This window comes from Scardinius erythrophthalmus, assembly GCF_964197995.2.
Source record: "Scardinius erythrophthalmus genome assembly, chromosome: 3".
NCBI lineage: Eukaryota > Metazoa > Chordata > Actinopteri > Cypriniformes > Leuciscidae > Scardinius > Scardinius erythrophthalmus.
Genome location: NC_138223.1, coordinates 56,426,216 through 56,441,407, shown reverse-complemented (window position 1 = coordinate 56,441,407; position 15,192 = coordinate 56,426,216). Strand labels below are relative to the sequence as shown.

The following is a 15,192-nucleotide window of genomic DNA, read 5'->3' as shown; positions in this document are numbered from 1 at the left end:
TTATTTCCAGAATATACAGTACTGTGCAAAAGTCTTAGGCATTTTATTATCTTTAGACTTTTGCACAGTACTGTAGTCACGTATTTGTTATATTTTTGTATATGTTAATGTTCGGCCTTCATAGTGTAATTATATTGCAACCTAAAACCTAAAAATATCCCCACCTAGTGTTCAAGTCAAATATCTCTACCTACAGACAAATGACAATTTTGACAAGAGGCAGACTTAAAAACATGTAATTAGCAAAACAAGACAGAGAAAAGTTGGGCATGCCAATGCACTTTCATGTCTGGACCTGCGGTCACTGAGACAGTAATTAGTGTTTGGCATGTAATAGAGTGGTAAATATCAGCATTAAACTATTTTTTACCACATAAAACTATTTAAAATGGTTCTGATACATAGTATGTTAAAAACCTCCAAACTGCATAAAGAGCCGAGAGTCAAACTGACCAACAAAAGGAAACACTGATCACCATAATGATGACCAAACATTTTCAATAAGACATCAACATCTAAACCTCTGTTAATTCCCAATAAAAACTTCTGTAGACGTCTGACAGAAATAAAGTCAGTCTGGTTAGTAATAGTAAAGCTGGTAATGCTGTTTGTGGAGTTGTTTAATCCTCCTCTGCTGAGATCTTCACAGATTTAATGTCTTCTTTTCTCTTCAGTTAATCAGAATTCTAACCAGACTGACTTTATTTCTGTCAGACGTCTACAGGAGTTGTTATTGAGAATTAACATTAATTAGATTTTTTTTGTGGCTGCTGTGACAGTGTGTTGTCAAACATATTAGCTAATAGTAATAGTTCAACTTACAATCATTGTTCTATTCTGTCCAACACAACTTCATATACAGAGTTTAGTTCAATCCATCTCTACTCTCTCAATCCACAAGCTCAATGTGACACTGCTTCCTACAGGCAGAAAGGGCTCAATGTACAGTTTCAGGATGAGCTCAATGAGTCTTTATCCAGATTTACTGATGAAAAGACACTATGATGATTTAGGAGCAGTTTGTTCTTTAGCGTGTTTCTTCTGGTGGGTCTGAAAACTACCTAAATAAGCAAATCTCTCGTTGCAGATGGAGCAGCGGTAAGGCTTCTCTCCTGTATGGACTCGCTCATGAGTCTTCAGGACGTCTAACCGAGCAAACGTCTTGTCACACTGAGAACACTTGAACGGTCTTTCTCCTGTATGAATCCGCTGGTGTTTTTTTAAGGTACACTGTTTAGCGAAACTCTTCCCACAAACGCTACAATGATACGGTCTTTCTCCAGTGTGAACTCTCAGATGAAGTGTAAAATTAACCGGACTAAAGAAGCTCTTCCCGCAGTAGGAGCACAGGTACGGTTTCTCTCCGGTGTGAGTCCTCTCATGGCAAATCAATTGAGATTTGTGACGGAATCGTTTATCGCAGTGTGAACACTGATATGGTTTTTCCTGAGAGTGTATTTTATGGTGTGACTTCAGAGAACTTGAGTTTGTGAAGGTTTTCCCACATTCGCTGCACTGGAACGGCTTCTCTTTGGTGTGAACGCGCAAATGGATCGTCAGATGGGGTTTGTGGTTGTAACTCTTCTCGCAGTGAGGGCACTTGTACGGCCTTTCACCCGTGTGGATTCGCTTATGAGCATCAAGATTCCCTTTGGTGCTGAAATACTTGTCACACTCACTGCAGTGGAAAGTCTTTTCGCCAGTGTGTGTCTTCATATGAACTGTCATATTAGATGTAGTGGTGAAAAAATCCTTCCCGCACTGTTCACAGTGAAACTCCTTCTTCACGCTGTGCTCTTTTGAATGAAGTCTCTTCTCTTTTAAGGTAGGAAAGCTGATGTCGCATCTCTTGCATGTCAAGTCTTTCTCTTCTGTGTGTGTTCTCTCATGTCTCGCTAAATATCCCTGTGAGCTCAATGTTTTCCCACAGGTGACGCAGGAGAAACTCTTGCCCTTCAGCTGATCTTTTGATGTCGAGGTTGTTTCTTCATCAGAAGATGAACCTCCATTCACATCTGAAAAGAAAAAAAAAGGTATTAAAATGTCGGTAACACTATACGATAAGGTTCCATTAGTTATTGCATTGGTTAACATGAACTAACCATGAACAACGCCCCTGTTCAGCATTAGTTAATCTTTGTTTATGTTAACTCACACATATACTAATGCATCTATTCACGTTAACAGCACAATTAGTTAACATGCACTAACCTTGAACAATGCCTGTGAAAAAAATTACTGTTTTGTAAGGTTAACTTACCGTACATACATACATTAGTTTATGTAGCATTTGTAGACTCTTTATTAACATGACTAACCATTAATAAACCATTTAATAATGGAATTTATGAACCTTATTGTAAAGTCAGGGCCCTGAGGTCCGGACCTCAGTAATTTTTCTGTGTAGGCTATATAATGAAGGTTGTAAAATAATTGCCTGACATTAACTCTAATGTGGTGCGGGCGGCAATGATTAGCACATCGCGACGATAATAGACCTTCTCATCTGAGCGGCTTCAGCACTCAAACACAGAGTGACCAGATGACCAATCAAATCACAGTAGAATTTAGGGCTTTATTTATACACACAGAATGTATACAATTGTTTTTTCCCCCTTTTCCCCTTCTCTGAATGTATATTGTTATGAGTTAAATGACTGCATTATTTTCTTATGCAGTGTTAATATGCAAATTAACAAATATATATTTACATTTATATGGACAAAAAAGGACTCTTATTTTGATATTCTGGTTTACAGCTCCTCTGCAGACGTGACTTTTCACTTTATCCTGTTTTACAGGTAAAAACATGGACTATGGAAGTAAAATAATGTCAAATGTTTTTGAAACAAAAAGCCTGTTGAATTGCACTACTTGAAAAATAATAGGCATTGCATTAACCATGCTTGCATTTTAATGCATTGTATTTTTAGGGCTTGCATTTTTATGGGCTGAAATTCAACATGGTTGAATATTTAAGCTGTGAATATTTCAATTAAAAACATTTCAAACACATTTTCATTATTAAAAATTCAATAATCCATATTCACCTTTCATATTTCACTTCCAAAATATTCAAACTGTTTAAAAATACAACCTATAATATTCAACAGGCAATTTTCGGTCCATTTTATTTCGCTTCCACAAATTCGCTTCCACAAATTCAGTGGTTCAAATTCAACAGTAAATTCAACGGAACTGCAGGAAAAGCAATAGATTATCGAGCATACTATCCATCTGCTGTTAGTCAACCTCACCAGCAGGTGGTGCAAAAGCACGTGTTGTTGACGAAGACCAGCAACAGTTAGAGCAAGCCATTCATTCATAAAATGAAAATGATTAGTATATGCGGAAAAGATGATAAAGACACAAAAGCTGTGTTTATGTTTCATTCAATAACTTCATTGTTACATTTTGTAGCCTACGTTATCAGCTTTCTCTACCTACATGAACAGGATTATAATCGGTTTCCCTCAATACCTCACACTCAAGGATTCCCCTTCTGTCGGGGCAAAACGCTATGGACTAATACAGTGATATGAAAGACCAAACTCGCACCTTTATGGGGATGTAGGCTACTATGGACTAAGAATATGAACGTAACGCGCAAAGTTTCATGCAGAGCGTTTCGTGATATACTGGCATAAAATCAACACTTGATCATTAACACTTTCTTTTCTCTTCTCTCTCTCTCTCCACACACACACACACACACACACACACACACACACGTGTGTGTGTGTGTGTGTGTGTGTGTGAGAGTGTGTGTGTGTGTGTGTGTGTGTGTGTGTGTGTGTGTGTGTGTGTGTGTGTGGAGAGAGAGAGAGAGAGAGAGAGAGAGAGTAGTACGTTGCATTAGCTTAAACTGTGAAGAGTCATAGTACTTGCATATTGTTGTCCTCCTATTGTTAGTTTAACTGTAACTCGCTTTGGATAAAAGCGTCTGCTAAATAAATGACTAAATGTAGCCTAATAAATGTAAAATTGGCTTGACATTTGGACATTCGCACATTTAGGGACCGTCTCAAAAGTTGCATACAACATTGGCATACACGTTTCTAACTTCAATAGCAAACTTTAATTTATTTGAATAAATATCAAAAATCCAAAGGGTGCGCATTATGGCTGGCACCACATGAACACTTTACAGTTGGTTTTATGACTGTAAGTCGTTCTATTCAAATGATATTGAAGTTTGAAACGTGTATACCAAAGACGTATACACTTTAGAGACGGTCCCTAAGGTTGTCCAACGTCAAGCCAACTTTATGCCAGTCTATCACTGGGAAACGCTCAGCATTAAACTTTGTGCGTTATTCTGAGTCAATCTGCTTGCCTGCGAGTTTGGTCTTTTATATCACTGTAATTAGTCCATTAAGCTACGTTAAGCGTTTTATATGTCCAGCAGGGGAATCCTGACGTTTTGAGGGAAACCCTAATACAGGGGTCACCAAACTAAGGCCCGCGGGCCGACTCAGGCCCGCCACCCCCCTTTGACTGGCCCCCCAGCCCCTCTGCCCCCCACTACTTGAACCGGCCCTATGAGGCAATCCCCATAAGTCGTCATGGACGGTACGTCATGGTACGGGCGTCACAGTTTGGTGCATACATTTACACGGAGAATACACGGTATAAAAATAAATAAAACTTGCGTGCAATTTAATTAATATAATGCGGAACTACTGTTAGATACGCGGATTCTTAGGGACACCTAATCTGTAGCTCCGCCTTAGCTCTGAAGCTCTGAAGCAGGCTGCGGTGTAAAGATTGCTATGCTGGAATATGTCGAGAGAGAGGTGTGGGCGCGATCGGAAAGTCGTAAAGTGTTTACTTATATTTGTGTGTGTGTGTGTGTGTGTGTGTGTGTGTGTGAGACCGAGATCGAACAGTGGAAACATAAAAACATACTCCGTCATTTAGTTTATGCAGGACATCATTCAAACTGCAAAGTGTTTAAGTTACTGTTAATTACATTTTTAAGGAAAACAAATATATTAATCTGAAATGTAGCAGATTTATTTTCAATTAATTCAGGTAGGCTACAATTACCAACCATATCAAGGTATTTTTATTAATTGAATTAATGAACTAATTATATAAAACTATTGTCAGTGCACTACAAATAAACTGGTTCTATGCCTTTACTTCATTAATAAAACTTATTTTTAAAAAAATACAAGGCTTAAGACATTTATTCTTCTTTTGGTGGTCCAGCCTGAGACATGCACAAGCCTTCTGCATTTTTGTTTTGCTTTTCCCTTCATTGTACCCAACCGTGATGTCTGAACCGAGGAATGAACCGAACCGTGACTTCTGTGTACCGTTCCACCCCTAAAAGAGAGTGCAGAATTTTCAAAGAACAGTGGACCAACGATTATTTGTGAAGAATAACTTTAAATAAAACAAAGTGTGAAGACTCGATTACAACTTTTGCAAACCACTAGTATTGATATAGTAGTGTGGATATAGTAGTGGGGATGGCTGTGCCAGGCTAGTAATCTCTACTACACAATGAGGCCTGCTGGTGGTCATTTTGGTCTGGGTCACAATTCTATGTTATATAGCTGACCCGGCCCCGGCCCCCCATCACAGTCAGGAACGATAATGTGGCCCCCAGAGAAAAAAGTTTGGTGACCCCTGCCCTAATAGCTTGCATGCAGCACATCGCCACAATATAAAGTTAAGGCAACTAAACAACCAAGAGAAATATACGTCAACCTCAAAAATTTAACATTAGATCTGCGTATCCGCATCGGGGAATAACATTATCTTGTTCACGGTAGAGAAAGATGATTGTAGGCTACACAGGGAAAGTAACCGTGAAGACACTGAATTTAACATACAACCGCCGTCATAATAATCACAAATACACTTACATTGCTGTTAAATGAGTTTAATGAATGAATGGCTTGCTCTAACAGTTGCTGGTCTTCGTCAACAACACGCGCTTTTGCACCACCTGCTGGTGAGATTGACTAACAGCAGATGGAGAGTATCTCGGTAATCTATTGGTTTTCCTGCAGTTCCGTTGAATTTACTGTCGAATTTGAACCACTGAATTTGTGGAAGCGAATTTGTGGAAGCGAAATAAAATGGACCGAAAATTGCCTGTTGAATATTATAGGTTGTATTTTTAAACAGTTTGAATATTTTGGAAGTGAAATATGAAAGGTGAATATGGATTATTGAATTTTTAATAATGAAAATGTGTTTGAAATGTTTTTAATTGAAATATTCACAGCTTAAATATTCAACCATGTTGAATTTCAGCCCATAAAAATGCAAGCCCTAAAAATACAATGCATTAAAATGCAAGCATGGTTAATGCAATGCCTATTATTTTTCAAGTAGTGCAATTCAACAGGCTTTTTGTTTCAAAAACATTTGAGATTATTTTACTTCCATAATGGACATTCAAAAGAGAAACATTTAACTATACAACAGCGGTTGCACTATTACCAAGTATGGTGAATGTAAAGGGTTAAATGTGTTTTAGTTGATGACGTTTTGTTTTTCTTGATGTATGCTCACTCTAACATGAGGAAAATGAGATAAGTATGCTCCAGTGGTCATTATATCTAACTATAGTGTTGTATTAATAGTTTTTGTGTCATTCAAAATTTGTTTGCTCATGTTAATGAGTAGCGCTCACTCGCTCAGGGTATCTTTGAAGCTTACACTGTGATCGTGTTTGGCGCGCTTGTCAGTCACCTGACCAGGCACTGAGAGAAGCATAAAAAGCCACTGAATCTCTGTGTATCCATCAATAATCCATTCCTATGGAAGTAAAAATGGCGGAGCAGACGGGGAGTATGGCAGGTGCTGCAGGAGTTTGCCTGGCGGAAACCAAATAAAAGTACAAAATTAATCTCAATAAGAATGGTATTTGTTGCAAATCAAACTTCAAACCGAGAACTGGAACAGGATTAAGGCAATTTATTGGAAATATGGCGTACAGAGGCGGCATGATTATTTACATCTTTGCTCTTCTGCTTTTTTCGCACCGTTGCTGCTGGTCCGGCCGAGCCGGTTGTGTTGTGTGGGGGAACCATGTTGTCTTCGCTCAGTGGAGTCATCAAGTTGTATATTCAAATATCCTGAGCAATGGAAAGTCTAATAATGCCAACTACTGCCCAGCCACGCTTTATGATGAAACCTCCAAACACAAACTACAGGCTAACCAGCTACCAGCTAATTGCGAGCCTACTGGCAGGTGACGTTCAAATCTGGGACCAGTCTGCGATAGCTATCGAAGTTGAACGATAGCCATTTTTTGCCAGATACACCTCAGTTTGTAAACACCACTGAATTGCATCAAGGAAGCAACAACCGATCTGTAAGTCCGATCACAATTCTATAATAAACTATTCTTAACCTGAATGGCTGTAAAGAACATTTAAATAGAATGACGACTAAAAGGAAGTTTGAACTTTTTCGACCAGTAAACCAGGGAAAAGTCTTGTGGGACAAACGACTAAAACCCAAAGGACTGCTCGGCAAACATTTGAATATAAGAAGTATTGTATCAAAGACTGAGCAAGTTGGGGGTCTGCTGATGGATTCGAATTATGACTTTCTTTTTCTCTCAAAATCATGGCTAACTGAGTTATCACCAACAACTGCTTTTGCTGTACAGGGATATCATGTTTTTAGGAAAGATAGAAAATACTGGGCGGAAGAAGCTAAGACATATCAACTCAAAAGTACAGCCTATCAGATCAGTATAATCTTACACAAATGATCCTTGGCCCAACTAGGGTTACTCAAACAACATAAACTAAATTTAATTTTTAGCAATAAACCTGAAAGAATTGCACTATCTTATTATTTGGTAACAGGTATGTCAGACCACAACTTGACCTTAATTGTAAGAAAGTTGACAAAACAACGATTTTTATATAAACAAGAGGGCAAAAGCTTTTTTAATATTATACCAAAATCCCTAGTCGGTCAATTCGAGGATAATTTAAAGCACCTGGACTGGAATGAAATGATGTTCTGCAGTCTGGTGATATAGAAAAAGCTTTTTCGGTTAGAGTAGTGGGGATACGTAGTATAAGTTGTGGGGATATGGAATTCATCCATCCATCCATCCATCTTCTTCCGCTTATCTGGGGCCGTGTCACGGGGGAAGCAGTCTAAACAAAGATGCAAAGACTTCCCTCTCCCTAGACACTTCCTCCAGCTCTTCCGGGGGGGACACCTAGGCATTCCCAGGCCAGCCAGGAGACATAGTCTCTCCAGCGTGTCCTAGGTCTTCCCCGGGGTCTTCTCCTTGTGGGACGTGCCCGGAAAACCTTCCTGGGAAGGCGTCCAGGAGGCATCTGGAACAGATGCCCGAGCCACCTCAGCTGACCCCTCTCGATGTGGAGGAGCAGCGGCTCTACTCTGAGCTCCTCCCAAGTGACCAAGCTTCTCACCCTATCTCTAAGGGATTGCCCAGCCACCCTGCGGAGAAAGCTCATTTCGGCCGCCTGTATCCGGGATCTTGTCCTTTCGCTCCAAAAGCTGTCAAATGCTCATGACCATAGGTGAGAGTAGGAAAGTAGATTGACCGGTAAATCGAGCACGACAAACCGGTACATCGACCACATTACTGCAGAAGCTGCACCGATCCGTCTGTCAATCTCCCGTTCCATCCTTCCCTCGCTCGTGAACAAGACCCCAAGATACTTGAACTCCTCCACTTAAGGCAGGAACTCTCTCCTCAAGTGGGCAAGCCACCCTTTTCCAACTGAGAACCATGGCCTCGGATTTGGAGGCGCTAATTCTCATCCCAGCCACTTCACACTCGGCTGCAAACCGCCCCAGTGCATGCTGAAGGTCCTGGTATGAAGGGGCCAGCACGACAACATCATCCACAAAGAGCAGAGATGAATCCTGTGATCCCCAAACCTGACACCCTCCGGCCCCTGGCTGCGCCTAGAAATTCTGTCCATAAAAATTATTAACAGAACCGGTGACAAAGGGCAGCCCTGCCGGAGTCCAACATGCACTGGGAACAAGTCTGACTTACTGCCGGCAACGCGAACCAAGCTCCTGCTCCGGTCGTACAGGGACCACATTCTCCCAGAGCACCCTCCACAGGATGCCGCGAGGGACACAGTCGAATGCCTTCTCCAAATCCACAAAGCACATGTGGATTGGTTGGGCAAACTCCCATTAACCATGAGAGGGTATAGAGCTGGTCCAGTGTTCCACGGCCAGGACGAAAACCGCACTGTTCCTCCTGAATCTGAGGTTCTACTATTGGCCGTATTCTCCTCTTCAGTACCCTGGCATAGACTTTCCCGGGAAGGCTGAGAAGTGTGATCCCCCTGTAGTTGGAACAAACCCTCTGGTCCCCCTTCTTAAAAAGAGGGACCACCACCCCGGTCTGCCATCCCAAAGGTACTGTCCCCGGCTGCCACGCGATGTTGCAGAGGTGTGTCAGCCAAGACGGATCTCATCCACTCCTGGTGCCTTGCCACCGAGGAGTTTCTTGACTACCTCGGTGACTTCAGCTTGGGTGATGGACGAGTCTACCTCTGAGCCCTCAGCCTCTGCTTCCTCAATGGAAGACGTGTCGGCGGGATTGAGGAGATCCTCGAAGTATTCCTTTCACCATCCGATAACATCCCAGTTGAGATCAACAACTGCCCACTTCCACTGTAAACAGCGTTGGTAGGGCACTGCTTCCCTCTCCTGAGGCACCGGACGGTTTGCCAGAATCTCTTCGAGGCCAGTCGGTAGTCCTTCTCCATGGCCTCACCGAACTCCTCCCAGGCCCAATTTTTTGCCTCCACAACCACCCGGGCTGCAGTCCGCTTGGCCTGCCGGTACCCGTCAGCTGCCTCAGGAGTCCCATAAGCCAGCCAGGCCCCATAGGACTCCTTCTTCAGCTTTACGCCATCCCTTACTTCCGGTGTCCACCACTGGGTTTGGGGATTGCCGCCTCGACAGGCACCAGAGACCTTACGGCCACAGCACCAAGCGGCAATGGAGGTGGAGATGGTCCACTCGGACTCAATATCTCGAGCCTCCTTCGGGATCCGGTCGAAGCTCCGCTGGAGGTGGGAGTTGAAGATCTCTCTGACAGGAGACTCGGCCAAACGTACCCAGCAGACTGTTACAGTATTTTTGGGTCTGCCGAGTCTGTCCAGCTTCCTCCCCCGCCATCGGATCCACAGTAGCACAGAAGTCCAATAACAGAACACCGCTCGGGTTCAGCTCAAGAGGGCCGTTCCTCCCAATCACCCCCCTCAGGGTGTCACTGTCGATGCCCACGTGGGCGTTGAAGTCCCCCAGCAGAACGACCCCAGTCAGAGCACTTTACAGCACCCCTTTCAGAGACCCCAAGAAGGCCGGGTACTCTGCTCTGCTGTTTGGCCCATAGGCGCACACAACAGTGAGAGACCTATCCCCGACCCAAAAGCGCAGGCAAGCGACCCTCTCGTTCATCGGGGTAAACTCCAACACATGGCGGCAGAGCTGGGGGGCTATAAGCAAACCCACACCACCCCGCCGCATCTCTCCAGAGTGGTAAAAAGTCTATCCTCTCTCAAGGAGTGTGGTTCCAGAGCCCAAGCCGTGCGTGGAGGTGATCCCGACTATCTCTAGTCGGTACCTCTCAATCTCACGAACAATCTCAGGCTCCTTCCCCGCCAGTGAGGTGATGTTCCACGTCCCTAGAGCTAGTTTCCGTGTCCAGGGATCGGGTTCTCGAGGCTCCCGCCTTTGACTGCCGCCCGGTCCACTAAGCACCGGCCCCTTACGGTCCCTCCTGCAGGTGGTGAGCCCATGGGAAGGCGGCCCCACGTCGCTCCTTCGGGCTGAGCCCGGCCGGACCCCATGGGGGGAGGCCCGGCCACCAGGCGCTCGCATACAAGCCCCCATCCCAGGCCTGGCTCCAGGGTGGGGCCCCGGCTGCGCCATACCAGGCGACGCCACAGTCCTCAATTTTAAGTCCATCATAAGAGGTTTTTGAACCGCTTTTAGTCTGACCCGTCACCTAGGACCTGTTTGTCTTGGAAGACCCTACCAGGGGCATATAGCCCAGGACAACATAGTTAGGGTCATTCGGGTTCTCAAACCCCTCCACCATGGTAAGGTGGCAGTTTAAGGAGGGGTATGGAATTCCATACCCATAAACATCCGAAACATTGACAGCATCACAATTTTTAAAACCAAGCTAAAGTACTGGCTACTATCAGAACAAATCTGCAACCACTGATGACTGTGTTGTAAATAATTTGTTTTTATATACTGATTTTGTAAATCTTACATTCCTGGACATATGTATGTTGATGTTTTATGCGGTGTATATGTATTATTGTATGTTATTTCATTTGTTTACCTGCTCATTGACATGCTTTTAAAGCTACTGTTATCCTTTTTTTTTAATATATATTACTGCCTGTTGTTTTTGGCCTTCAAATACTTTAAAAGGCATGTGCAGATCGGGAAAATAAAATGGTTTTTTTTTAAATCACTATTTCAACATTAACTGATGTTACTAACATTTGTAGACATTTGTAGACTCTTTATTAACGTGACTTACCATTAATAAATTATTATTATATTATTAAATGCTTTATTAATGGTCATGTCATGTAAGTCATGTTAATAGAGTCTACAAATGTTAGTAACATCAGTTAATGTTGAAATAGTGATTTTTAAAAATAGAAAATTTTGATTTTCCCAATCTGCACGTGCCTTTTAAAGTGTTTGAAGGCCAAAAAAAAAAGTAGCTTTAAAAGCATGTCAACGGGCAGTAGCATAAATTATTTGTCAAGCAGAAAACAGATTCTTAAACATGAGAATCAGTTTAAATGTTGCAATGAATGATCCACACTACAAAATAGAGATGCAGAACGCTTATGCTTATTGTTGACAATACACTATCATATATTCCAAATAGGAATGGCCTTAAATGAGAAAAGTTTCAAGGATTAGTTTGCAGAGATGTGAAATTAAAATTTTTATTTATTTTTTTCAAAAATATTTCCACTGCCCATATAGATCCACAGACAGCAATTATTAAAAACGTGCTGCTTGAATGGGATTTTCTTTTCCTTTCAAAGTTTGCACAGAAATGTAAGATTTTTCCCAATCCTCACCGACCTTGTCATAAAACTCGTTTAAATGACCATACGACGCCTCCTTGCTGCTTTGTCGTCTACATGCTGCTTTTTGTTTTGATTACGCATGCGGCGGTGCGACACTGGTGGCTGGTGTTGCCAGATTGGGTGTTTTTTCCACTACATATTAAGGCCTGTTTACGGTGTGTTTTAGGCGGGTTTTTGCCTAGGAAGGCTCTATAGAAATCTGGCACTCTATTGAACGAAGTTAAAATGAGAGAGCGTGTCGTTCACAGACACCAGAATGAACGAGTTCACAGTAACGTTCATCAGACAGTATTACGGTACGTTCAGTTCACATCCGCCCAAAATATGAATGAGTTCATGAACTTTCGTTCAATGAACATGTTCAGGCACAACAGTGGATGCAAGTTGCGCAAACACAAGCAAGTAGAGAATAGGGCTGGGCTATATATCGCATGACATTGTTTTGCGCATCTCGTCAGTAAAGCCGGTTCCTTGATTAGTAGTAAATCGCCATCACCTGCTTTCAGATGGAGCGGCATTTACTCAGCTCAGCTTGTCAGTTAACTACGGCTCTGTGTAGTAAATGCCGCTCCATCTGAAAGCAGGTGTTGGCGATTTACTACTAATCAAGGAACCGGCTTTACTGACGAGATGCGCAAAACAATGTCATGCGATATATCGCCCAGCCCTAGTGGAGAAATACAAACAATGAAAAGTCCCAGTGCGGATATTAGTGAAATATTCAAACACATTCAATATAAACAAATTTATACAATAATAATGGCAATATATTTAATATGTGCTTGTGTTGTTAAATTGAGCTTATAGTTTCCACTGTAATTGGCAAAGAACGTACAGTATATCTGTGTTAACTAATGAAACCTTATCTAATCTAATCTATATTTTTCTATAACTTCGAGAGCTTAAAAATTAAAGATAAATGTGAAATTGTGATGCAGCTCATGATACGGTGTTTTCAACACATCGGTTCACAGTAACTAATGTCTGCACCTGCTGGTTTAGGAGCACAACTACATGTTTACACACATTCTGACTATGATTTGTCATAACAAAAGATCATAAATGGAAGATACACACCTGAAGGAATAAAATCATCGTCATTATTTCGATTATCCTCATCCTCATTTTCTTCATCCTCAACATCATTTCCTTCATCATCCTCATTCTGAACATCATCTTCATCTTCCTCCTCATCCTCCTCCTCCTCCTCATGGCTCTGTTGTTGTTCCTCTGCTGTGGTTTCTTCTCCTCGTCTCTCTATCAGGTTCCTGCAGTCCTCCAGTCTGACGGAGCACATCTTCATCTGCTGTTCTCCAGTGTTAAAGTCAGAGGTTTGATCAGCAGATCCATGATCCTGAGCGTCAGTATAACACAGTAAAGTGAGGCTGAGCTCTGAGTCCTGTGTGTCTCTGGATCTCCAGACTGAATCCTGAGCTTCAGTCCCATCACTCACACACACTGAAACCTTCTCCAGATCCTGACAAACACATCATAGATCAACACAAATAAACAACAACCAGTTGATATTAGCCTCATTACTCAGCAGTTATCTCTAGTGGTTATACTGGTTATTTGTTAGCATATTTTTGCTGCTGTCTTAACTTGAGATGTGCATAAGAAGTGAGAAGCTAACAAAGCTTTGGTGTGATTGAGCTGAAGGATGAAATGATGAGCTGCTCAAACCTCTCTGTTGGGGTTGTCTCCTCTTTCTCTCAGCTTTGCCTCCAGTGACGCCACCTCTTTCTTCAGCTGACAGATTTCAGTGATGAAATCCTCAATATCCAGCATGGACAGATCAGTTCCTACTGATTTACAGCAGATCACATCCATCTGCGCTCTCATGGTCAACATCTGAAGACAAACACATCATCATTATTACAAGATGCATTTATCCACATTTATATCAATCTAAGTGTCAATGTGGAGTTTTAATGTGCATTTTCTGTAAAGCTGCTTTAAAACGATGTGTATTGTGAAAAGCACTAGACAAATAAATGTGAATTGAATTATAATGAACTTACACTGATTTAAACTCAAAATGACTAATGATAATGAAGGAGAACAGAACTAACGTTACACAGAATAAGAAAATGATTTTCTGATAATATTAATACACAGGTAGATATTAATTTCAGAAATAAACATATGTTTAGGCATGTATATGTTTAAATTCATTATCATAAGAATATCATTACAATAATACATTATCATATCAGTTAAACACAGCTACTGTAAGCAACAGTATGTTTGTATATGACTACAATATATTATTATAAATACCCTTTACAATGGTTACTGTGGAAAAATCACGGTTAATTCGTTTGTTATGATAAATGCGAATAAGTAGTTAATTTAAAGCTCAATAAAACACTAAAGACAGAAAATCAACAATCACACACACAGTTAAAAACAACACACCTCAGTCTGAGCGCGCCGGGCTTCCTCTTCTTCAGTGGTTTAACCGGCGGACTGAAGAGCGTCACAGAGACTCCTACAGGTCTCAGGAAGAAACGCTAGTCATATATCGTGTCTACAGAATGAAGAGGAAGAAAAAAGTTTTTCCATCCAGAGGATTAATTTCTTTGCGGTAATTATTTTACCTGACATGGTGGCACAAATGCTCTGGGAAAACACATGCCATTGAAAAGGAATAACATTGTGTGAAAGGAAAACCATGTCTCTTTCTTGATTAAATAATGTTTAAAATCCCAGTGAAAACCATCCAACAATAGAAAAAAATGGTGCAAATTGCCTTACAATCATCCTTGAGATCAAGTTCAATCAATCTCTCCAGTTTAAGATACAATCATTGTTCTATTCTGTCCAACACAACTTCATTTCCAGAGTTTAGTTCAATCCATCTCTACTCTCTCAATCCACAAACTCAATGTGACACTGCTTCCTACTGGCAGAAAGAGCTCAATGTACAGTTTCAGGATGAGCTCAATGAGTCTGTATCCTTTTACTGATGAAAAGACATTATGGGGCGGTTTCCTGGAGAGAGATAAAGCCTTGTCTTCAGATTAACAGAAATCTGACTTATCTGTCATGGTTTTAAATAGTCCTAGACTTAGTCTTGTCCAGA

General features: G+C 41.6%; 1 protein-coding gene across 1 annotated transcript; it reads right to left on the bottom strand.

Moving 5' to 3' along the window:
• Positions 1–226: 226 nt before the first annotated feature.
• LOC308687514 (uncharacterized protein) lies at positions 227–14,672 on the bottom strand. Its single transcript, XM_081360106.1, has 4 exons — positions 14,526–14,672; positions 13,791–13,958; positions 13,185–13,584; positions 227–2,015 (listed from the first exon to the last, which is right to left on the bottom strand). Exons 2-4 carry the CDS (start codon positions 13,956–13,958, stop codon positions 1,000–1,002), a joined length of 1,584 nt encoding a protein of 527 aa, XP_081216232.1. The 5' UTR covers positions 14,526–14,672; the 3' UTR covers positions 227–999.
• Positions 14,673–15,192: the final 520 nt, after the last annotated feature.